Source organism: Odocoileus virginianus, unplaced genomic scaffold, assembly GCF_023699985.2.
Source record: "Odocoileus virginianus isolate 20LAN1187 ecotype Illinois unplaced genomic scaffold, Ovbor_1.2 Unplaced_Contig_17, whole genome shotgun sequence".
NCBI lineage: Eukaryota > Metazoa > Chordata > Mammalia > Artiodactyla > Cervidae > Odocoileus > Odocoileus virginianus.
Genome location: NW_027224334.1, coordinates 427,938 through 454,818, shown reverse-complemented (window position 1 = coordinate 454,818; position 26,881 = coordinate 427,938). Strand labels below are relative to the sequence as shown.

At 39.1% G+C, this 26,881-nt stretch overlaps 1 protein-coding gene across 1 annotated transcript in view; it reads right to left on the bottom strand.

Annotated features, from left to right (window-relative positions):
• Positions 1-6,528, bottom strand: part of FRK (fyn related Src family tyrosine kinase) — a 97,351-nt gene extending 90,823 nt beyond the window's left edge. Inside the window, exon 1 of the mRNA XM_020894388.2 lies at positions 5,566-6,528. Coding sequence (XP_020750047.1) covers positions 5,566-5,939 — 374 coding nt within the window. The 5' untranslated portion in view covers positions 5,940-6,528. The remainder of the gene's footprint in view (positions 1-5,565) is intronic.
• Positions 6,529-26,881: the final 20,353 nt, after the last annotated feature.

The following is a 26,881-nucleotide window of genomic DNA, read 5'->3' as shown; positions in this document are numbered from 1 at the left end:
TCATTGCTTCTCAAAGGAATAATATTTTGAGATGCATGTAATCAAGTTTTACTGCTATTAGTCAACTATTTTAAACTGTTATTAATTATACTTTTACTCTGATTTTAATGAAATTCTGATTTCTCTTTTCCTCATTTCTGTAATTTTGCCATTGTTCTTATAAAATGCATTTAATGTAGCAGTTAATTATCATTTTTCTTAAAAATGATGAAAAATACATATAATGCATTAAATAATGGATATAAACACAGCTATATAAACATAAATGTAGTACAATTATATTAATATGAAAAATCATGTAACACTACCTGAAATGTAATTTTTTTTCCATTTATTTTTATTAGTTGGAGGCTAATTACTTTACAATATTGTAGTGGTTTTTACCATACAGTGACATGAATCAGCCATGGATTTACATGTGTTCCCCATCCTGAACCCCCCTCCCCCTTTTTTAATAAATCTTAAAAGTACTTATTTTACTTCTTTTATTTAAATTTTATTTATTTATTTCTGGCTTTGCTGGGTCTTAATTTTTACAAAGTATTTGAGCAATAAATTTATCACACTGTTATTTTATAGCAAACGATAAAGAAATAAGATTACATCATAATTTTATAAGAAATGCAGTCATTTAATTACAGAGTTTTCCAGGTAATCTCAGCATAGAAGTATGCTTTTATTGATTTAAACTGTTTGTCTGAAAATTCTTATCTTGGGATTATCCAAAACATTTAATTTGATAAATAGCCACATGTATTCTTATAATGCATTTTACTTTTATATAAAAATAAACATTTTACTTAGTTTTTTAAACTATAGATCTAAGAATACTTTGTCTTCAAGGAGAGAAATCGAAAATATGTTATTTTCCAATTCTACCTATATGCATTTAGTCTTCCCTGAAAACTAGAACAAAGAAAAAGAAAGAAATGGTGTAGATTAAGAATATTTATGTGACTGCTTACCCATCGGTGATTTTCTAATGATTTCAACTACTCAAAGTAGATATGCTAGATTGATTTGTGAATATCCTGATGCCTTTTTATTTATTTATTTATTTATTTATTTATTTATTGATGGTAAATAATTTTTAAAACACATTGTTCCACTCTCTTTAAGATTCAAAGGCAGGCTTCATATCCTAGCAGAGAAAGACATCTACTGACATCTAGGCTGAAAACAACTAGGAACATTGTGTACAACTTATATTGGATAATTATTGTTAAATTCAACAGCATTCAAATAACCAAGTGGTAAAGCTGCAATTGTATTTTTAGGTAGTGGTGTAAGACAATTCTCTTTCTGAGCATATACTAGTTTATTTCCCCATGCTACTTTCTTCAAGCTAGACAGTAGCAATGACTTTAAGTTAGATAAAATCTTGACAGAATTTTAGTCTGACACATTAAAGAGGAGCATGATTAGAAAAATATTCCTTAAACAAACAGAAATTCTATTATCTTAAAACTTCATAAAATTCTAACACTTTTATCTGACAAGCATAAATTAACAATAAGTTTACAAGTTACAAATATTTATCCTTGTGCTCTTTTTCAAGGCCGTCTACATCATGGTGAATAGGAGAGGAACTGTAAACAATATACCTTTTGTTATTATTGTTTAGTCCTTAAGTCGATGTCCAACTCTTTTGCAACCCCATGGACTGTAGCCCACCAGGCTCCTCTGCCCATGGGGTTTCCCAGGCAAGAATACTGGAGTAGGTTGCCATTTCCTTCTCCAGGGGATCTTTCCAACCCAGGAATTGAACCCATCTCCTGCATTGCAGGAAGATTCTTTACCACTGAACCATGAAGGAAGCCCAATCTACCTTTACATGGCAATAAGAGTAGGAAAATCTTTTCACAAAGTACTTGTGAGTCTAGTCCAGTTTAACATCAAAGGTGGGAACCACCAAATGCACAGAAACAATTATGGAAACAACTTTTAAACCCTTCATAGATGAATGATGCTTTGTGGAAATTATACAGTTACTCATCTTTTTGCTTTTCATCAATCTATTTCATCACTTGAATTTTTTTAGCAATAGAATTTAAAGCCATTGTTCTTGACTCCAAGATTCATAGGTAATTTCCATGACATTATTTTCTGGGAGAACTTAAACTATATCTCTAAGAACATCGAAATTTAAAAGGGTGCAGTGAGTTCTGAGTAATCAGAGCCTAAGAGTAAGATTTTTAGAGGGATTCCATGTTGAAGATGTGGAAGAAAAACACTCATCTATGAAAGGATCTAGGAATTAAAAATGAAGACAAAACAGTGATTCTTCCTAGAAACAAAATAAATCATTAAGAATGAATTTATTATATCATCTAATGTAAAGTATTCAGAAAAGGTAAAGCATTTCTAGGTGGAATTTAGTAATCAATTATTATATTGTCTTTTAATTGTCTTTTAATAATAGTCTAGTTCTTTTTCTAACATCTTTATTTCCTAACATGAAAAGAAACAAAGGAACAAACCAACACTGAAACTTAACTGACATGCCCTGCCACTAATTACTCCAAAAGTATTTGCACTGTTTTCTTATTAATGCAAGTCAAAGATAAAGACATTAACAATAAATACTAAAATGCATTGCACTAAACTAGTCTAATAAGGAACTGAATGATGATTTTCATTGATTTCCCACTGCCACTCATCGCACACATGTGAAGATAATAATCTTTACTTAATACTATATACTGAGCTCCTTGTAAAATAAACATTAACTTTCATAGAATTCATAAGGAGAAAGAGGAAGTTTATTTATTTATTCATAAGGAATAGAAGTTTTAAAACTCACATAAGAAAGCTATTAAAAGAAGCTTCTTTTAAAAAAAAATAATTCCCCGGGTATTAAGGCACTGTGGATCACTTGGATACTTTCACTTAGAAGACTAAGTGAAAATTGCTTCTACTTGAAATGGGGTGAAATTCTAGAGGCTACAGCCACCTGCAAAAAAGCATTGAAGCAATTTAGCCGTTTAGTTGCAAGAAGCTCATTAGCAACCTGGGTTCACAGGTGAAAGTCATGGTGTACACTTAAAAGGAAACAAGTGGCTCATGCTGACCAGGAGGCATGAGAGCAGTATGTGAGCATCAAACGTTTTTTTAAAAAATTATTTTCTAACTGGAGTATAATTGCTTTGCAATGTTGTGTTAGTTTCTGCTATATGGCAATGTGAATCAGCTATATGTATACACATATCTCCTCCCTCTCCAGCCTCCCTCCCACACACCCCCTCTCATCCCACCCCTCTAGGTCATCACAGAGCACCAAGCTGAACTCCCTGCCTACACAGCAGCTGCCCGCTAGCTTTCTACTTTACACAGGGTAGGGTATATATGTCAATGTTACTGTCTCAGTTTGTCCCACCCTCTTTCTGCCCTTGTGTCCACAGCTTCATTCTCTACATCTGCGTCTCTATTCCTGGGTATCACGTTTTTATGCCGGTGGATGTGAAGATCCCAAGAAAAACCTACCTCAAAGATCCAGGATGGTAGTAACACATGGGAACACTGCTGAGAACTAATTCCAAGAAGAAAGGTCAGGAGTTACATACAGAGGGAAAAAGTATTCTTGGCTACAGACAACCCCTGAGAATCGAAAAATAGCCATGATAATGCAACTGTCTTACTTTGTTAGGCAAAAAGAATCTAAAGAAGGGGTGCTGTGTTTGATCCTGTTACCCAAAACATTATTGCTTTTGAAATGCTTATTTCAATTCACTTGCTGCCTTCAGCACTTATTGTTCTGTCAAGTATGAATGTAGTTGAACCACTACATTTGAAACATAAGAGGTCATGACATTCCTATATAATAGAGAAATCTAGAGCTCTAGGAGACTCCAGAGAACTTACAGATTAGGAAACAGAGTCCTAAGCAGTTAAATGAATTGAATATATTCAAAACTAGTATATTATGAATTCAAAGCACTAGCATTAATGTTGTTACACTAAATATAAAACATATATAATACCATATCTTACATGGAAATCATGTAGTAGAAAAAAATCATACTATACATGCATATAACTAAGCATTCAGTGAATAAAGACATTTCATATAGATTATCACAGAAATAAATGTTCATACAGGTGATTTTCTTATCTGAGAACAGATCAATTCCATTTGTCAGAAGTCTAGATTTCAATTCATTTCTATGTAGGTTTAAAATAAGGTGCTTCTTAACATTCATAGACCCCTGATGTTGGAAAAAAAATCTCAAAGTCCCCTAACCCTCTTCTGTATTTGAATTTGAGTTTGGAAAGCAGCAACAATGCACCATAGCTCTTCCTACAATATTTTTCCCCAGGCCAGTAAAAAATGCTGCAGTTCATATCAAAAGAGAAAACACATAAGAAAATGAGTGAGTCCCCAGAGGTTCCTTTACTAAGAATCCACTCTATAAAATGAGTCCTGAGAAACATTCCCAGTCTTGGGTTTCATTGGAACGAGGTGGAAACAGTTTCAGCAAGTAACAGTCAGCCTGCTTCTCAACTCACCACACCCCAAGTATCCATTGTCAAGACTTTGCTCTATCTATTTTATATTGAAACCAGCACGAACATAACCTTGCCCTTCCCCCAACTCCCCATGCCACTGCTCCACCTGCCACTTGCATGGATGGACGGATAGGTGCACAGATGGATGGATAAGTGTCTAAGTACATAAAATTTTTTTCCTTGGTTCCACTATAAGTCATAGGATTTATTCAAATATCAGGGTAAAGTCTATCCCATTCTCTGGAGAAATACTGTCATTATTTTCCTTTTTAAAACCTCTTGAACATCTGTAGCTGGCTAATTTCTAGTTATAATAAAAACCAAATGGGATTCAAAGAAGAATATCCAGTCATGATTTTACTAGGAAAAGATGACATCTTCTAAATGTGACCTTCTATTAATTCGTTAGTTAGGCTTTGTGTGTCTATCAGGACTGGAGCTGATGCTTCAAAAGTTTAGAAAAAGAGCGAGCTGGACTTTAGGTTTGAAGGTGTGGTTTAAGGAAGATCTATGATACACCTGCTAAAGAAAACACTTCTATGTTAATGTGTGGCATGACTTCTTTTGTGCTCACTCAGTCGTATCTGACTCTTTTGTGACCCCATGGACTGTAGCCTGCCAGGCTCCTCTGTCCATGGGGTTTTCCAGGCAAGAATACTGGAGTGGGTTGCCATTTTCTTCTCCAGGGGATCTTCCCCGACCAGGGATCAAACCCGGGTCTCCTGCATTGTTGCAGGCATATTCTTTACCGTCTGAGCCACCGGGGAAGCCGGACTTCTTTTACAGCCAAAGAAAAGAGAGAGTATTAAATACACCATTTGTTTACGTTGGTGAAAATGTACCTAGGACAGGTGGAGTATACCACTGTAACGGAAGTCACTTCAACAATTACCTTCCAGTTTCACTCTCCCCTCTCAGGGGAGCTGTGTTTCAATTAGAGGGATTTTTTCCAGTACTTCCTCATAACTTTCTAAGTAGCTCTTTGAAAATTAATGGGTTTGCAGCTAGGTAAGAAAGAAAAACCCGTTACCCGCCCTCAGAGAGTTGAGAAAGACTCACGGCTCTGCCTGGAGGCTCCTGTCTTCAGCCACGTAGTTAGAAGGAATGTAGCCCTGCAGCTGCCGGCCGGAGCTGTCGGCCCTCTTCTCCCAGCGCCTGGCCAGCCACCAGCCCTCGTGAGACTTGTCCAGGACCTGGAGCTTGTCACCCGCGTGGAAGCTCAGGTCCTCGGCCGTCCGAGCCTGGTAATCAAATAGAGCCACAAAGAACTGGCCCTGGCTTCTCTCGGGCTCGGGAGCCGGCGGCCGGGGAGGATCGGGAGGGCTGTCAGCCCAGGGGTTCTGAATCACCCCGGGCTTGTCCGCCTCCTCAGACCACCAGCAGTGGGGACACCGATCCAGGCAGGGCCGGAGCCTCAGGCAGAGGTTACCCATGGCGGCCGCGGGGAGAGTGGGGGAGAGGGGCTTCTCCCTCTCCCCTCACCCGCTGCAATCCACTTTCTCTTCCTCCACCCGGAAACTTTGCAATCAGCACCAATCCTGCCGGCTCTGGGAGAGTGTACAAAGCCCCGTTCACAGCAGGCCAACCTGCTTGCAGAGACTCACCGGCTCCCTTTCTGTGGCCCCAGGGCAAAACCCGGTAGAAAGTGGGCAGCTGATCGGTGGCAAGGTTTCTCAGGATTCCCACCACAAAAAGAAATTTGAGAACGCCTTATTTAGACAAATGCCTGAGAAGAGAAAAGAGGCATCTTGGTTCTTGGCCCAGGAAAAAGTTACCAAGAGAAACAGGTGAACTCCAAGTAAGTCTGTCTCCACGTCTTGCCTTTGCCAGCAGCTCTCTCCCCGCCTCAAGTCCGTCTCAGAGGTTTGACCAGTCCTGACCCTCACTGCTCTTTCTTTTCTGCTAATGACTAACCAACCGGCCCAGGCTATTGCCTTTAACATCCTGAGCGATGAACAGACTGTAATAATTTCTTCTTACTTCCTGATTCCTTTGTGCCTGTGACCTTAATGGGATTCTGGTCGCCTCTACCTCTCCCTTCTCCCACACCCAAGGGAGACCAGCGCCCTCACCAGGGAGCCAATTCTTGAAGCAGCTGCCAAAATCCTTACTCCTGGACAGACAAGCTAGCCCAGGGACTGTTTTGTCCTGCTGAGCTACCAGCACAGAAAATAAAGGCAGAGATAGGTCCTTTCATAAAGATGAGTAGGATTGTTTTGTCACCAGGGAATAGAAAGAGAAATTAAAGTGTTTGAGTATTTGCTACTAGACAAAAGGGCAATTGGGAAAGTTATTGAGTCCCTACCTTTTTTTTTTTAATCACTGTGAATAGATTTTAATAGCCTCAAAATAAGTTCACAGTCTGGAAAAATACAAGAGCAGATGACTAAAATGCTGAGAACCCAAAATACTACCTTTTCCCACAGAGATAATTTCCCATCCCTCATGTACTATTTATGAAACACGGGGGCACACACACACACACACAGACTAGGTGACCAGTGGAGAGAAAGAGTATAAGGGTTGCATATGAACTGGTGTGGAGGCTCTTTCTGTTCAACTTTGACCTCTAAGCCTGCACTAGTTCTTGCTAACTTCATTGGCAGGAATTCAGACTAAGGAAGCCAAAATCTTGGACGGAGATTCCAATAGGCAGTGAGTTTTGTTCTACTTCCCCTAGTTCAAGACAGATGTCTCACAGATAGGTGCCCTGGATCCCAAGAAACCTAGGCAAAGAGTTTAGACAGATCAACACAAGGCCATTTTCACTAGGAGAGTACTCTGCCAACTTGTTTAGGCTGTGTCACTCATTTTTGTATAAGGCATTTATTTTAAAGTTTCTCTCTTAAAAACAATTTCTCTGAATGTTACTGGATCCCTGAACCCCATCCAAACTCAGAATTTCTGTTCTTTGTCAATCAGCAAAGCATTTTTAGTAATCAGAATAACTCAACTCAAGGAAAAGAGGAAAAAAGAAGAAAAGAAAGAAAAGAACTGTGGCCTTAGTCTTCCTTCCTATTTCCTTGTACTGAAACCAAGCATTCATGATGGACAGATCATTTGGTTAAAACAAGATCTCAAGTCATACTTCCAGATTTCCCCAATTGTCTCCAGAGTCAGATTGTATGTGTGTTTGTGTCTTAGTCATTCAGTTGTGTCCGATTCTTTGCAACCGCGTGGACTGTAGCCCATCGGGCTGTCTGTCCATGGAATTTTCCAGGCAAGAATATTGGAGTGGATTGCCATTTCCCACTCCAGAGGATCTCCCTGACCTAGGGATCGAACCCGTGTCTCCTGCGTTGGCAGGTAGATTCTTTACCACTGAGGCACCAGGGAAGCCTTCAGAGTCAGAGCAGAAGTACTAACTTGGCAGAAAGAGAAAAGCCAAAAGCCGAGCCGGGTTTGACTGCCTTTTTATTTGTGATATGAGACCAAAAATATAATTCCAATATAAAACAGAAGAGAAAATAAAGAGTATATAACATTAAGAAGGCATAATAAAATTTTGTTCCAAACGCAATGTAAACTGTAAGAAGTATAGAATTCTATTAACGCTTCTAAACAGAGGCATAGATGTTAAAGTCTTTCTAGAGATAGCTATGTGATCTAGAATATCTAGAATATGAAACATATGATCTAGAATATGAAATAAGGTTTGGAAGTAACTAGAGAGCTATATGGGCTTCCCAGGTGGTGCTAGGGGTAAAGAACCTGCCTGTCAATGCAGGAGATGTAAGAGAAGCAGGTTCCCAGGAATCAGGAAGATCCCCTGGAGAAGGGCACGGCAACCCACTCCAGTGTTCTTGCCTGGAGAATCCCATGGACAGAAGAGCCTGGCAGCTACAGTCCATAGGGTCACAAAGAGTCAGACACAACTGAAGTGACTTAGGACATAAGCATAGAAAGATTTATTCAAAACCGATTTCTAAGTGGAGTTTAAGACTTCAGAAATTTGAAGGTTCTAAATTGAAATATGCCTTCATTATGATTTTGACAGTGCATTCCAGAAAAAGACAGAGTGGCAGACCTGCACAGCATAGCCACTGACCTAGTGAATGAAAGTGAAAAAGGAACTGGCCTTCCAAAGATGTCAGGCGAGCAATGGCCTGAGAAGCTTGAGATAATGGGTAGAAAGAGAAAGAGCTTCCTTGTGTAGATAGTATCAGAATTCTACAGTCACCTGAGCCTGAAACCTTGCAGTCATCTTTTACTCTTTCCTTGGTTTCTTTGAGCTAATCAGTCACTAAATTCTACTTGTCCATCTTTTCATTTATTCTACATTTTTAATTCCTTCTGAATGACATTTGGATATTGGATAAAACAAATATTCTTCCCTAGAGTATTGCAGAGGCCTCCTAACAAATCTCCTTTCCTCCAGCTTTTCTCATCTTCCACACCACTCCCAGGACAGTTATTGTCGTAGTAATAATGCCAGAGGTGATATGAGTACTGGTAAAAGTAGCTATCAGTTTTGAGGGCTTTCTCAGGGCCAGGCACTGTGCTAAGAATATTACACGTGGTGATTTATTTAACTATCAAGAAAAAAAAAAAAAACCTATGAGGAAGGTAGTTTTTGTTGTTATTGTTATTTTTTCTTTTCTTTTTTTAATGAAGAAGAAACTGAAGCAGAGAGGTTAAGTTACTTGCCCAAGGTCACACAGTTCCCAAGTAGCTGAACCACAAGTAACACCCTGGTCTCAATCTGACTCCAGCCCTGAAATGTTAACTCCTTTGTTTCAATGACTCTGCCTGCATGCTTTGTCGCTAAATCGCGTTGGACTCTTTGTGACCCCATGGACTGTAGCCCACCAGACTCCTCTGCCCATGGAATTTTCCAGGCAAGAATACTGGAGTGGGTTGCCATTTCCTCCTCCAGGGAATCTTCCTGACCCAGGGACTGAACCCACGTCTCCTGCGTCTCTGGGTCTCCTGCATTGGCAGGCAAATTCTTTACCACTGAGCCACCCAGGAAGCCCCTTCAGTGACTCTTTAAAAGGCTAATATTCTTCGTAAAATCCTTTGTAAAATTCTATTCCAAAACATGTTTGGAATAGAATCTAATGTCCTTAGCAGGACACACAAGCTTCTGGCAATTTCTTGGGCCTCACGGCCCTTTGCTCCCGCACAGACACAGTGTGGTCAGTTCACCAAGCCACCAGCCGCCCCTGAGGCCCGGGCTCCTCTTTCCTGCTGCATCTTTGCTCCCTCTTCTACTTGCTTCCCTGGTGATTTTTCCAGGCAGGTTAAAATAGCATCTTCTCTGCCACAATGGACTAGAGGACCCTCCTCTCTGTGCCCTTAAAACCTGGCACACACACTTCCACTTGATCCCCTATTAAATTCCACTTGATTTCCTTACTTGTTTGCATTCCCCAAGGGAATAAAATTTCCTTCTCTGACTCTGCAGTGCCTTATACAATGTCCAGTATGTAAGTAGTAAATATTCAGTAAGTATTTGTAGAAAGAAAGGAGGGAAGGAAAGAAGAAAGAGGGAGGGAGGGAGAGAAGGGAGGGAAGAGGGATGGGGCAGAGGGGAGGGGAAAGAAGGAAGGAAGGAAGGAAGGGCCAGGAAGGAGCCAGTGGGGTAAGATAAACACTTTGACAAGTACTCACAAATGAGAGCCAGAATGTGGAAACGGGGAGCACGAAGGTTAGTGACCTTCTGTCCATTGCCTCCCAGCCCCCTCCTTTCTATGCGTTGTTTCCCGAATGTTAGTCCTTCGCCAGCCTCTTAAACCAGTTTTCCTTTCCACAACCACTCTCTTCTCATCTTACAGCACCCTGCCTCCACATCAGTCTTCTTAAATCAGTCTCCTGCATAGTAACCTTCAACAGGTCCTCATTGCCTGGAAAATACAGCCTGGAATTCAGGACTAAAGAATTTGTTCTTTATTCGGTCTTTATCAGATGTACTGTTTCAACATCCGCCTTCTATTACTGCCTTAGATTAACCCTCCTCCTCAGCCAAATAGACTTACTGTATCTTCAATAGGTCTTGCTCATTCCCATCCCTGATCCTGTTTCCATTCTTTTGCTTGGGGTTCCTTCCTTTCTCAGCAGACTCCGGCCTGCATTTTGAGGCCTGAATAAAAACCCCACACCTCCTTTCGAATTACTTTGTCTGTTTCTGCCAAAATAATTTTTCTCTTCCTTGATTTTTTTCTAGCTCCTACAGCCCCACACCCAACACACACACAACGTTAAATGAATTTAGCCACGCTCCTATATCTGATTTGTTGAGCACTGAATAGCTGAAAATCCCACAGCTACTCAGTTCTGTACCAGGACAAATTAATGATGTCCAGCTCCTGCTAAGCCCTTATCACCATTCTTTTATGTGCCGGTCAACTAAGATGTGGTCCTTGTCATTTTTTCATAGCATTATTCCAAATCACCCCCCATACTTCTCAGACTGTCTGCAAATATCCCTTTTCTCTAGTGATGAACTTGTCACTGAAATTCACAGAAATTCCAAATCTCTTCAACATGAACAGATTCAATGTCCTCCTCCTGCATCAAAAAGATATATCTGCATCTGCAAATCCCTGCACATTTCTTTCCTTCTGAGACGAAACCATTTACTTGCCTGCCCAGTGTCCAGTTTCTTCTTCCTACTAACAGAACCTTACTTTTACAGAAGTGAAATGCTGGAGACTACATTTCTCACCCTTCCTTACAACCAGAAGTGGTCAATACTTAGGGCAGGTTCACATTGTTGTATGGCAGAAACCAATACAACATTGTAAAGCAATTATCCTCCAGTTAAAATTAGAAAAGAAAGTAAGCAAAAGTCATTAGTTGGAGTTTCAGAAAAATCCCTTAAGAAAACATACTCAGCTGGAGAATCTACTCTTTTCCCCTTCCCTCTCTTCGTTTTCCTCTTGCCTGAAACTCGGTTGAGTTGAGATGGCTAGAGGTCCAGCAGACATCTTGATTATCAGAAGCCAACATGGACTCAAAAATGGGGGAAAAAAAGATGCCTAATTCACTCCAATTTTTGCAAAGGGAAAATGTTTCACTTTTAGTAGCACTTATGCATGCTTGTATGTTTGGTCACTTAGTGGTGTCCAACTCTTCTGTGACCCCATGGACTGTAGCCTGCCAGTCTCCTCTGTCCACAGAATTTCCCAGGCAAGAATACTGGAGTGGGTTGCCATTTTCTACTCCAGGGGATCTTCCCAACCCAGGGATCAAACCTGCATCTCCTGCATTGGCAGGTGGATTCTTTACCTCTGGGCCACTTTGGATAGAAGCACTTCAGTTCAGTTCAGTTCAGTCGCTCAGTCGTGTCCAACTCTTTGCGACCCCATGAATCGCAGCACACCAGGCCTCCCTGTCCATCACCAACTCCTGGAGTTTACTCAAACTCATGCCCATCGAGTTGGTGATGCCATCCAGCCATCTCATCCTCTGTCGCCCCCTTCTCCTCCTGCCCCCAATCCCTCCCAGCATCAGGGTCTTTTCCAATGAGTCAACTCTTCGCATGAGGTGGCCAAAGTGCTGGAGTTTCAGCTTCAGCATCAGTCCTTCCAATGAACACCCAGGACTGATCTCCTTTAGGATGGACTGGTTGGATCTCCTTGTAGTCCAAGGGACTCTCAAGAGTCTTCTCCAACACCACAGTTCAAAAGCATCAATTTTTCGGTGCTCAGCTTTCTTCACAGTCCAACTCTCACTTAGGGGAATATCAAAGCCAAACCTGTGTTTCAGAATTAGTTGAAACAAGATAAAACTGTTGAAGGATATGAATTTTGAGGGACATGCTAGATCCTTACTGTAGCTAAGGCATCCTTCCTGACCAATGACAATAGACTACTTTAAACATAGGCAAATGCTGAACTCGTTCTGTCCTATCCAGAGGGTATGTTTTCAAGAGTATAGCCAGGAAACTCCATTTCTAACACTTCACAAACCACCATTTTTTCCCCTCAGTAAACTATGCAGTGAATTTCTTTACTTATATGAATTCTCTTACCTACAAGTAAATCAATTCAGCTTCAGAGAGAAAGCTTTTAAAATTTTTAACTAAAGAAAGGTAAAACCTATTTAAATGTCTTTGTTTTGTTCTTGTCACTATCAAGGACTTGAAATAGACATAATATGTCTAGATTTCAGCATGATACTAACCAAATATTCTAGAGATATCTGTAAAGGGGTAATGAATTTTCTTTCTTTCTTTAATTTTTTTTGGTGGCACCACTTGGCATGTAGGATCTTAGTTTCCTGACCAGGGGTCAAGCATGCAGGGGAAGTGTAGTCTTAACCATTGGCGCACCAATGGAACTTCCACTTGCTTTCAAAAAGGAGTTAATATTCTCATATATACAATCTCCTGGAAGCAACTGATAAGCCTTTTCTAAGATGGAGATAGATATGCATGGTTCACTCAGGTGGTTTGTCCTTCCCTGTTAAACAAACACTTCATTAATCAAGGTTCTCATTTATCTAGCAGCAAAATTATTTTAGTAATCTTCAGGACTCTCTCTAGTCTGTTAGCGACCATAACAATTTCCCCAAATGATAAAAATGAAAACACCTAGAAGTCTCTGTTTGTTTGTTTGCTTTTTCCTTAAGCTCTTCTGTTATTTTGACAAACTTGAGATAGAAAATTTCTGGCTGGATAGACAGAGCATGAGCATGTGTAGTATTAAAGTATGCTTCCTACTGTTAATCTTCTAAGTTTCTTGACTAATTCCAAACTTCATGTGCAAAATAAGATTAGCAGAGCCATGCCTCTGTTGGGGCTTAACTCCTGTCAAAAGATTAAGTCTTAATCAACATTGCTAGGAGTAATATTTTTCTAGTGAACATCAGATAACAGTGAAGTTAGATAGAATCACAACTGGCTGAAGAAATGAACCCAAATGGCACTGCTTGTTAAGCAATGTCATTTGGGTGGAGGGCTCCGGTGTACTGTCACAAGGAGGCATTAGGTCTTGTGGGTGAGATTTCCTGTTCCCTTGGCACTCTTTGGCCGTGTGTTCTTGGATAAATTCTTGACTGCCGAGCCTCAGTTTCTTCTTCTGTAAAACGCTGACAATTCCTAAACAGTAATGTTTACCCTATAAAGTTATAAAAATTAAATGAGAAAATGCAATAAAATTTGTATCCCACTGTCCAAAACACAAAGATGTCCAATAAATATTAGTCATTAATGTGAAAATATGAACTGGGCCACCTCACTTGTACTACTGAAAGCGACTAAGGAAATTGTCACATTTCCAACTCACTTCCCTCTTTAAACAAAAGCAAAAGGCTGGCTACATATCCAGTTTCAAAAGCATTGCTACATACATAGCCAAAACTATTGTTCTGTGAGCATATGAAGGAAACAGTTAGATTGCATGGGAAAACATCCTTTAAAATCTCTGATTTTCCCCAGAAATTCTCTCCATATGACTACTATCCTACCCATCATTTCTGAGTTCTCACCCTCCCCAACTGTACCCCTTTCCTCATCTCTCACCATTCTTTCATTTGCATTTTTCTGTCAGGAAAATAACAATTTATAAGTTTGTGTGAACTACCATTAAAATTATACCTGCATCACCCAAGTAGATCAACTAAAATATGTTTCCATCTTATATTTTGTGTTATTTTAATATTTGGTGATAAAAGACACCAAAATACCAAAATTTGCTATACAATTTTAAATGATAAAATAATGTTACAGAAACACTAGAATGCCTTTGTTCACATCTGTTATGTCCTAGCCCCATGAATGGGGTGGAGGAGTCTCTTTCTTGCTCTTGTTTTCAATACGAAAGGGCCTTTGAAAAGTCTGAGAATGGGTCTGCATGAGCCATGTAAGTTAACAGAGTCATTAGTAAATAGATTGTGTGTGTGCGTGCCCATGCACACACACGCCACAATATTTCTGTTAATGAGATATACTGAACCTACCAATATCTATCTCAGATAAGCATGTGGGAAAGGGGGCATTTAGAAAAAGTGACATCTAAACTGAGACTTGAAGAAAGAATAAGAGTTACACAAGAGTTTCATAAGAGTTACATAAGAGTTTCTTACTCTGGAAGAAAGAGTAAGTGAAATAAGAATAAGTGAAAAAAGAAGTGAAAGGGGGAGTGAAAGATGGAAAGTGTGTCAGGCAGAAGGAAAGCAAGTGTAGAGATCCAGAGGGAATGGAAGAACTGGTGTGCTTTGAAAACTAAAGGCTATCCTCACTTGACAATTCCAGGAAATCTCACCCAGATCCAGAGAAGTCTCAACTCTGCTTAACTTCTCACATCAAACAAGAAAGGACTCAAGCTGAGGGACCTGCAGATGGTCAAGGGAAACTGGCTGGGCTTTGGACTTCCTTCTGTTCGTCTCACCTCTGACCCAAAGCATAGCTGAGACGGCATCAACATTGATGAATTTGATCTAGCCTGGCTGCTCCTCAAACTTGAATCTGCTTGTGTAAAAACATAAATTCTGGGATTTAGGTCTGGGATGAGGTCTGGGAATCTGCATTTCTAAAGAGGACTCAGAAGATGCCTTCACTGCTGATTTCTAGACCACAGTTTGTGTAGCAGAAATTTGGTGACAACTCTCTGAGCAAGACATCAGCAAATAAATGCTCAGTTGGCAATCAGTTACCTTTGAAAGTAATGCTATTGTCTAGTCTCTTAGATTTTTTTTATCCTGAAAGAGATTTTAAAGACCATTTAGTCCAGTTACCTCGTTGTGTTTTTTTTAATTTATTTGATTTATTTTATTTTGGCTGCACTGCATCTTCATTGCTGCACAAGGGCTTTCTCTAGTTGCAGTGAGCAGACACGACTCTAGTTTTGGTGCCTGGGCTTCTCACTGCAGTGAGTGCTCCTGTTGCAGGCTCTGGGGCACACAAGCCTCAGAAGTTGTGCCTTAGTTGCCTCGTAGCATGTGGGATCTTCCTGGTCCAGGGATGAAACCCATGTCCCTGCCTGCACTGGCAGGCAGATTCTTAACCACCAGACCACTAAGGAAGCCCCAGTCACCTCATTTTTAGAATGAAAGAAATAGCTCAGAAACAAGAAGTGAGTTGCTTCAGGTCACTGAGCTATTATTGATGATAAAGTCAGGAATATCCAGCATTCCTGCCCTGGAGGTTCCTTCCTCTCCACCACATAGAATTCTGCTTCAAGAAGTTCAGTCAAAAGAGGATTCCATACAATCTTTGGTGTCATAGCTGGGGGAAGAGGAATCAAGAAACAGAAGATGAAGAGGACCAAGGATAATTTTGATATGGCCCTATTCAAGATCCCAGAACCAGGTTATGTTAGCTTCAGGATAGGGCTCCAGTCTCCTGATTTTCAGTCTGGACAACCTATTTTGTATCCTTCTAATTATGGTGTCTGGACTTCCCAGGTGGCTCAGCAGTAAAGAATCCACCTGCCAAGCAGGAGACATGGGTTTGATCCTTGGGTCTGGAAGATTTCCTCAAGAAGGAGATGGCAACCCACTCCAGTATTCTTACCTAGGAAATCCATGGACAGAGGGGCTTGGTGGGCTATAGTCCATGGGGTTGCAAAGAGTCAGACACAGCTTAGTGACTGAACAACACCACCAACAATTAAGGTGTCCATGAATCATCTAACCTGAACCTAGGCTTCCCTTTCTTAAAATGCCTCATTTATGATACGATAAGTCCCAATAGTACTTTTCTTTAGTATTCTTAGTACTTGCAAAAATTTTTTCACAAAATCCTAACCCAAAGGGTGAAAGGAATATTGCCATATGTCCAACAGGCATTCTCCAATTAAAAGAGATTACATTAGGTTTATTTCTGTTATTCATTATCAACAATAACAAATGCACTGGTTCTTACTTATACATACATGATTTTATATAAACACAAAGAAAATATTATTAAATACACTAAACTTCCCAGATTTAGAATTTTCCGATGTCCATGCCAAGTAATTGGGCAGAGCTTCAAGAATTTCCTGTTCTGCCAGTCCTTTTTCTGTATCTCAATAAATAAGTAGTATATTTGGCATTCTTTATTTTGATATTGAACTATTCCTAAGTAACCGCATTTAGATTTACACTGCTTACATAGGTGGTTATTACCTAATTGTCTCAATTTTAAGCATTTCTTTTCCTTTGTTCCTTGATTTAAAAGAAAAACAAATCCTATTATTTTCATAAATTCCTACTATTGAAAGTCAAGATTAAGGAAATATTTGGGTTGACTTCAGATAAATACCTCTAATAAATTTTCAAAAATAACAAAAGACTCTTTATGATGGTTAGATTTTTTTTTCAAACTCCTGGCATTTTAATAACTAAGCTCATATTAATGATGTTTTAGCAACATTTATGTTGAAAATCTCTTGTTAAACCATATAATATGTAGAGGTGCATATGGCACAATGATTTACAGACTTCTACTTGGTGTAATTGCTGTCCTGTACCTTGCAAGGTGGTTGATCATCTTGGAAATGTAACCAAGTCTCAGTATTTATGTTCCTTGGAGAATTATCAAAGAAAATATATTCAGCATATAATAAAAGCCTATTAGAAGGTAGTTTGCATTTCCTCAGTTGAAGTTAAACTACAAGTCACATCTGGACCCTCATGTGCAGAGAGATACATGCATTTGCTTCATGTTAACCTGAAGGACCTATAATCTGTGTGCTATATTCATCTTTGGAAAAAAGTATTCATTATACTACGGTTGATTGTACACATTTTTGTTGTTGTTTGCAACTCCATGGACTGTAGCCCACCAGGCTCCTTTGTATACATTTTTACATCTCCCCAGTTAAGAGAAATTCAGAATACCAAAACTTAAAATAGTACATATGAACTGAGACACAAACCCATGCTACAAACCTAGCCCCAACTGTATAGACTGCGACAGACCTCCCTCTTGTCACTCTTTACTCTGTCATCCAGCGAGGGAAGGTCTCCAGACACTAGAAGTCATCTGTTAAAGCTCCACTGCCCCGTTGTGTCCAATGCAATTGGAATTTTGTTCAATTACCGAAACACCCATCTATTAGCCTATCAGAAGCAACTGTGTGTAACACTTATGCTTTAGAAAATTAAACCATATATTACTAACTGACTGAAGAAAGCACACTCTAGTGACTGCTGTATAACAGTGGCTTATCTATTGACAGTTATTTACTTCAGTCGTCCTCAGGGCTTATCTCCTTTGCTTCTCTGAGTCAACGAAGATTACTGAGCCCCTATCATGTGTCAGGCACTGGGTTAGTGCTTGGGGATACAAAATAAGTCAAACAAGCATTGTTTTTCCTGTGTTAGGACATTATTGGGCTTCCCAGGTGGCGCTAGTGGTAAAGAACCCACCTGCCAATGCAAGAGACGTAAAGAGACACAGGTTCAGTCCCTGGGTCAGGAAGATCCCTTGGAAGAAGGAATGGCTACTCACTCCAGTATTCTTGCCTAGAGAATCCCTTGGATGAGGAGCCTGGCAGGCTACAGTCCACGGGGTCGCAAAGAGTCAGACATGACTGAAGTGACTTAGCACACACGCAAGCGACGTTATTGCAAACCAATATACTGATCAGATAAATACTGTCAATACAAAGGGAGATACAAGTCTAAATAAGGTATATATTTGTTTGGAGGTAATGTCTCTCTCTTTGACTTCCTCATGAGTTTTTTTCTTTTATAGTGTATTCAGTAGATTATCACTGAACATCATCTACTAGGTATTAGGCATGGTGCTTGCTCTTGAGGTTATATTAATAGACATGAAAAGAGATACAGCCCATAACCTATATATAGAATATATAAACGGGGGTAGGAGACAACACGACACAAATAGTTGCAGAAATAATCACTGCTTGCTAAGGACTATGAAGCAGAAGTACCAAGCTCTATAAAAATACTGTTGTACTCCATTATACACAAGTCCTTAGATCCATACTTCTTGCATCTTTGTATCATTCATAGCATTTGGCAAAATAGATTGAAAAAGTTGACACTCAAATGAATATTTGTTGAGTGAGCCTTTCATTTGAGAACTAGATCAGAAAACACTGCTCCTTAAAAATGAAAATATTAATCAAAATAACTAGATGTGGTATTTATTATTGCTGTTATAAGATATTTCTAGTTTTCCTCTTCCAAGTACATAGTGGAATTGTTCTTTCCTATCCCGTTGACTGAACTGAACTGAACTGATCCCGTTGAAGGTAAGCATGACCATATGACTTGCTTTGACCAATGAAACGTTATTAGAACTAGTATGTATCACTTCCAAGGAGAAGCCTGTAAGAGGAAGAGTGCAATTAACTGCATTTCCTTCCCTACCATGACAACAGTGTTCCAGACAAAAGGTGATTATTAGCCTACATCCCTGACTAAGCAAAACATGGGAAGCAACCTCACTTACCAGGCAGATACATACAACCTAAAGGAGGCATAACCTTGGTTGTTTTAAGCCTCAGAGATTTTAAGTATTGTTTCTTGCAGACTTTAACCTAACCCTAACTGACTGATAATGCAGATAAAGTTAGACCTCTGTGGAAACTACCAGAGAGTTGGGCAGTGGGAGACATTTAGAAGAACATCAAATAAACCTCTGGTAAGATTAGAGTGATTCTCAAATCTCAGCAAAAGACTTAGGGTGCTCCCTGAAAAAGGAAGTAGCCCTTTGAAATAGATTCCAATAAACGTAATACGTTTGTCATGAGGAAATTTGTTAGATAATTATGAAGGATTTTCCGGGTATGTTACTGACAAGAAGAATTGAAAGGAGTAAACATAAAGAATACTTTAATGTGTCTCTGCTGTATGTACTCTACTTTTGGTTATCAGTTATAATTACAGAATTTTGGTAAGAATGAGAAAGGCTCCCATTCTAGAATATATTAGAGTGAAGTCTCATCTTCTAAGTAACAATTTACTTTTCTAGATTCTGTGTTCAGTAAGCAGTTTTCTTTGTGTGGGGCTCCTGCATGTACCTTACTAGTTTCAGCAAGTATACCTTTAATTTGGAGTTAAAATTTTGATGTGTGTTTCATAAGTCATTCTCCCGGGAATATGGCTAACTAGGATATATTTTATAAATTCAATCATTTGGAGTAAATTGATTTTTTTAAAGTTTCGAAATATATATTATTGAGAACCAGGCCCTGCATCAGCATTGACTCTACTAAGGTATTGATGCTCCAAGACACTCAGTCTGAAATGCCTGCCATCCTTAGGTGACACAGCATTTGGTGATGGGAGACAGCATTGTCAGGGTCTTAACTAAATAGCAGCTATGGCTGGCAAGAGTTACGTATGTTGAAGCTATGAGAAAGGAAAGAAATATTTACAATAATAATTTTGGTCTTAGACATGATACAGAAGTTAAGCAGTTATGTGTTGAATTGTTAAAACAACAGCAGGCAGCACTCCTTGATGTCACAACATATGAGGCAGCATTTTCTTAAAATAATCTTTCTGAAATGGACTGTCTTTTAACATTGATTGTATTTTTTGCCATTTGTAAAATACTACCGTTATGAATATTTTGAAAATTGTTATTGTGTTTTGTTAAAAGGTCTTACTTCCCTATTTTACATAATTCATAAGCTTAACCAAAAACTTAAGTAGAATTTTATTATGCTGAAAATCCCATTTTCTTCCAGGTAAATGTATTTTTAATTTTATCCAGAAAAATGTAAGAAGGGGGCAAGAATTTATGTAACAGAAATCTGAGGCAATAATCCTGACTAGAGAAATATCTATTCTCTTAAGCAATGAGTTTAAATAGTTACTCTTAAGTAATGACAAATGTCCCTTTTAGACTAGATAAATTTCAATGGAAGAAAAACCATGGTCAGTGATTTATAAAACCTTAACTGGAAATAAAGAGATGAATTGAACTTAACAGGAAACAAAATGCGTCAATACAATAACAATAAAAACAAATAAATTTAGCAAAAATCATTGTTGGAAACATTAAATAACAAAACACTAAACTTATTAAAGATGAAAGGGGAAATGGCAGATAACTGATCATTATTTTAAAACTCTTCCAAGAAGACACTACACTCTATGGCTTATTTTCCTTTATGCATAATATTATGTAGGAAACAATTTTTCAATTCATTCAATAATATTTATACTGCACTTCTCCATTTAAATGTGTTCATAAATATTAATCAATTCCCACAACAACACTGTGAGATAGCTAAGAATTACCCAGAGTTGACAGACTGAGAGCTTAAAATGATGTTTGGCTATGATGCCAAGGACTGCTGAGGGAATTAATAAGAGAGCTGACAACAAAGTCCAAAATCCTGGCTCCTGGCAGCTGCTAGGGCAAAAGAGGCTGTCAGAGAATTTCTTGTCCTGTCCTGACTCCTAATCTCCAGAGACACAAAAATCAAAAGCACCTGCTCCTATGTTACCCCTGCATGGTCTGTGAAGCTATCACAGATGCTTCTTTATCACCTAGCTCCTGCTGTTTCACAGACTTAGATATTTTGCATCTTCCTAGAAAATATTAAGAAAAATTTCAAACCCACAATTCAGAGACCTGCTGAAGACTCAAGAAGTCCTCAATGAGTCTGAATGAGGAGAGGCTACTTAGAGCTTAAGATGGAACATCAGTACATTCTGCAGAGCTTAAAACCAGTCATACTTGGACTGACATCTGAATTCCCTTAATGTTAGCGAAATACGATTTGTGTGCAGGTGCTAACTACCCTGGTTTACCAAAGACTGAGGATCTCCTGATACAAAAGACTTTCTATGTTAAAATGAGGAGGTCCCAGTCTAACCCATATAGCTGATGATGACCTTACCTCTAGGTAATGAAATATACTGGTACTTCTTTATTTTATGTGACAAAATGAATTAAACCAGTTGTTTTACTTCTGCAGGTCATCAGATATACATGGGACAAAAGTAAATTTGAGCAAAAATGTTAAGCTTATTTTTAAAATAGTTTTTAAAAATTACATTATGGTCAAATGTTCATAAATAGCAAAAGTTCACATATAGTAATCAAATTTCTATGGCGCCATCAGTAGACATGAAGATCCATTTTGAAAACTTGCCTTGATTCTTTCCTTGCCGTAAGAGTCAGACTGGAGAGATCTAACTCCCCTTGTCTCATCCTAAGGCTTCTTCTCATCTTTGGCTCTCAACTGCCTTACATCAGAGCCCTATTCAGGGACATAGGAAACTTACTACTGTTCTCCAAGGACACAAGAGAATCGGAGTGGTTGTCCTGATTTATCTGTCTTGGCTCCTCCTCCGGTCATGCCTTGCTAGGTGAGGTCTTCTCTGGTTACAACCTGGAAAGCAAAGCATACTCCCTGCACTGGGGGCCCCCACCATCCTTTCCGTTGTGAATGCTCAGCTAGAAGAGGAGGAGCAGAGATCAGACTCATTTCAGTCGCCCGTGGGGTTCTCAGCTCTCCCCAAGTTCCCTCAGTTTCTCTTCTTCCACTTGCTTGTTGGATTCTCTCTCCCCTTGGGGGAGAAAATCTGGCTTTTATATCATCATGCATTTGTTTGTCCACTTGTGGATAAAATAGATGAAACAGACTGCTAGGTCACCACGTTTTGTCTCTTCTATAACTACTTACCATCTATGTGATTATGGACAAGTTTGGGTTTTTTTATATCTTGTTATTGCCAGTTCCTGATCTATAAAAATGAGGATAATTATAGTATCTACACCACAGGATCACTGTGAAGATTACATGAGCTGATAGCTGTAAAATGCTTATAAAAATTTTTGACACAAAGTAAGCCCTCAATAAGACCCAGAGACCCCACAGAGACTGAGCCAGACCTGCCGTTGAGTGTTTGAGTATCTCTTGCGGAGGTATGGGTCAGCAGTGGCCTGCCAGAAGGGCAGGGACTCTGGATACAGCAGACCTCGGTGTGGCATAAGTCTTCTTGGAGGAGGTTGCCGTTAACCCCACCATACAGCCCTCAGAACTTACACAGGACTGGGGAAACAGACTCTTGGTGGGCACAAACAAAACCTAGCCTCTTGATGAAAGTGAAAGAGGACAGTGAAAAAGTTGGCTTAAAACTCAACATTCAAAAAACGAAGATCATGGCATCTGGTCCCATCACTTCATGACAAATAGATGGGGAAACAATGGAAACAGTGACAGACTTTATTTTCTTGGGCTCCAAAATCACTGCAGATGGTGACTGCAGCCATGAAATTAAAAGACACTTGCTCCTTGGAAGAAAAGCTATGACCAAACTAGACAGCATATTAAAAAGCAGAGACATCACTTTGCCAACAAAGGTCCGTATAGTCAAAGCTATGGTCTTTCCAGTAGTCATGTATGGATGTGAGAGTTGGACTATAAAGAAAGCTGAGAACTGAAAAATCGATGCTTTTGAACTGTGGTGTTGGAGAAGACTCTTGAGGGTCTCTTGGACTGCAAGGAGATCCAACCAGTCCATCCTAAAGGAAATCAGTCCTGAATATTCATTGGAAGAACTGATGTTGAAGCTGAAACTCCAATACTTTGGTCACCTGATGCAAAGAACTGACTCATTTGAAAAATGACCCTGATGCTGGGAAAGATTGAAGGCAGGAGGAGAAGGGGACAATAGAGAATGAGATGGTTGGATGGCATCACTGGCTCAATGGACATGAGTTTGAGCAAGCTCTAGGAGTTGGTGATGGACAGGGAAGCCTGGCGTGCTGCAGTCCATGGGATCGCAAAGAGTTGGACATGACTGAGTGACTGACTGAACTGAACTGAAGTCCTCATGGTTAATAATATTATGTATCTTCTTGTGATTATTTAAATCCAAGTTTTAGAATTAGAAAACTAATAACAACTCTTTTTTTCTCACCTCTTACCTCATTCAAATTTCTAACTTGATCCTTACAGGTAGGTTCACAGAGCTATTTCAGTATGATATTTTAGTACATTTATGGTCTCCTCTCCTGGAGAATCCCAGGGACTGGGGAGCCTGGTGGGCTGCTGTCTATGGGGTCGCACAGAGTCGGACACGACTGAAGTGACTTAGCAGCAGCAGCAGCTCCTCTGGTTTAAATCGTGATTACCCCCTTAACTTCTTTCCTGCTTATTGTATTTATTTACACATTCCCTTACTCATTGAACAAACATTTTTGACCACTTCCTATATTCCAGGGACTGTACGTGGAGAAAGCCAATGCTTCTTTCTTTCAGAGAAGATGGAAAATCACCTTTGCTTCATCGATCACAACGCAAATCCTGCCTGTGACCAGATTCCTTCCTTTTTTCTGGCCCTGCCAGATCAACGCATGCTCTTAGAGCAGTTACACAAAGCTGAACACTAATGTGTCTTACATGACAATGTACCTTGGAAAATAAAAAACTGGAGGAAATGGTTTTTTGATCCAGGAATAGAGTGTCACATCTTCTGGATACCCTCAGTATCTTCCAGCAGGTATGAACATGACATGCCAGGATTTGTTAGACAGAGGTGTTTAACTTGTTTGTTAGTATTTTTGTTTATTCACAAAATCAATAACAATAGAACACTCCCATGCGGACAGCCTTGTTCTGCTGTTAATGCCCCTTGACCGATCTGGAAAAATGAGTCTAGCCAGGCTGGAGTCCAGTTATTGGATAGAGGAAGATTCAGAAGAATTTGGGATGGACACACAGACACCTAAATGCAAATGTTGGTTATGGAATTTTTACAGTTCTAGGGTTTGTGTCAGGTATTTCAGTCCTCACAGCTCAAGCTCAATGTTTGCTATTTCTCCACTCACTGACAAGCCCTTTCCACCCACATGCAAGTGCCTTGTGTGAGTGTGTTCACACCCACACATCACAGAGAGCAAGAGGAAGGACAGAGGTCATGTGTGTACCCAGAGACTCTGTAGCACTTTGCACCCTGCTTGGAGTTCTGTCATATTTGTGGGTGAAAAAAAGAAAAAAGGAAAAAATAGACATGTTGTTTATAACACCTACTTGGCTAATTTCCAGAAGAAATTAATAACAATAAATTATGCATATATTGACACTTCCACTGCAAGCCAAAAACAGAATTTATTCAACCATTCTCATTAAGAACTGTTTGCATATCCAAATGACATTTTAAAAATATAGCTTGAAGAATAAGAATAAATTATAGTATATAAAAAATACTATGTTCCAAGGGTCAACAGTCCTAATGAAGAGTTTAATGGGGAGTATTATCTCAATATAGGCAGAATCTATTATAGAAACTAGAAAAATTCTGTGAACTTTACCATTAAATATATAAACCAAAGTTTCTAAAGTGAGTATTTTTCTACATGGATGTACTGTTAAAAAGTAAGTGTGACTGGGGAAGTTAATTCTTAGGTTCTCAAAATGTTGGCGTAGGCTATTTTTACCCCATGATAATTTATACAGCCTACATCAGAGCTCTTGGTGCGCAGAGTGAAGAGTCTATAGAAGGTCAAATAAAAAATTTGTGCCTGATACACTTATACTAGTATTTGACAGGACTAAAAATTAATGGTTGTCAGAACCCTGCTTGAAACTGGCTCCAAGAGATTAAAATCTTTATTATAAATCTGTGAAATGTGAATCCTGATTTATTGATTACTGAGAACAGGGATTTAGAGTGTCAGTGAAATACAGTGCCTCCTGCCTTCCAAGTAAAAGCTTCCTTGCACCCATTCAAAAATTCACAATGGATGAAGATGGAAATTAGGAAAGGGAAATTCATTCATTCAGTGGGCCTGGATGAAGATGGAAATTAGGAAAGGGAAATTCACTCATTCAGTGGGCCTGGATGAAGATGGAAATTAGGAAAGGGAAATTCATTCATTCAGTGGGCCTGGATGAAGATGGAAATTAGGAAAGGGAAATTCATTCATTCAGTGGGCATTATGCGCCAGGCTGTGTGCTACAGACTAAGACACATAAAGATGAACAAGACACAGTTCCCAGTCTGAAAAAACTTAGAGCTGGTAGAGAAGTCTGACAGAAAAACAGTCAATAATGAAACAACCCTGAAGGAAAAATATTCAGTGTCTTTAGTAGTGGGTAATGTGTGCCTTACACAAGTGGGAGGATTTCCTATTACTCAATTTCATTTCTAACTAGTGCTCCTATTATGAGGCAAAACTAGCTAATATGGTCGAAATGACAAGAGCTTTTCTTTACACTAACAAAAATGGTGAAAGGGTTAAGAAGCAGCAACCATCAGAAGACCAGAGAATTGCTCATTGTTTTCCTCATCTCTGAGCCTGACCTGCCTGGCCATGTTTTTAAAGGACTGTAAGCCACTTGTGAGTGGGAACCGTGGACAGGTGTGGTCTGGAAACCCACCTTGGCCAATAAGATGTGTTTGTGTTTCCACAAATCCCAATACCAGTTCTGGGCAGGTAGGTGTGAAGAACAGAGAAAGGAGGTTAAAAGCAACTCAAAAACAAAGATCAGAGAGATAATACATGATTTCCTTTTTGCTTCCTAACAAGTCTTTTGATGACTAATCTGATTTTGCTTTATGATCCAGAAATTTAGAAATCTAAGCAAGAGTCCTTCTTCATTTATATCTTTTATTTTTGCTTCTGATAAGTCAAATTAATAGAACTATGTTAGAGAAAATTAATAAAATGGATCACTCTACTAAAGTTTTTCCATGATGGCAGATACCTCTGGTATACCTCCAATTTTTTCAAATGTTATAATAGCTTCATGTGTAAAGTTGGTTTCTTTATATGGCATACTTGGATCTTGCTTTTTGAACAAAACTAACAACTTTTAATTGGAGTCTTTAGATAATTTACATTTAATATAATTATCATTGGGGGGAGTGGGAGGGAGGCTCAAGAGGGAGGAGATACATGTATACATATAGCTGATTCACTTTGTTGTAGAGCAGAAACTAACAACATTGTAAAGCAATGAGACTCTAATTTAAAAAAATTATCATTATACTTGTGTTTAAATCTACCATATTTGATGATTTATCTCCATCTAATCATGCATTTTTAGATGTAAAAGTGTTTCATTGAATTGATAACAATACCTCTCATAATTTAATATTTCTATTGCTCCCAAATGTTTAGCATTCCTTTTATTTTTACTCTCTCTGCCTTCTTTTGTTTTGTTTTTCAAAAATCCATTTTAGAAGAATGGTGATTGGAATGTTTAGCTGAAACACAGGAGTTGGGCAGATTATGGAAATGTCACTACCATTACCCAATCACCCTGTTACCTGAGGTTTTTCTGGGATAGAAATCTTAGGACAGATGTCTAGAATTGGATTAAAGATGTTAACACATATAAACCATCTCTAAGATTCTTGACATTTGCACATTGCTTTTCAAATGGGTTAGTGTGGATAATAAGAAAGCAGATGCTGCATGATTTCAATACCTTTAGACCATGAAATTTTTACACCTTGTTTTATGTCCCTGGATATGTTCCAGTGTCTCCTAGTTTATAGTCTATGG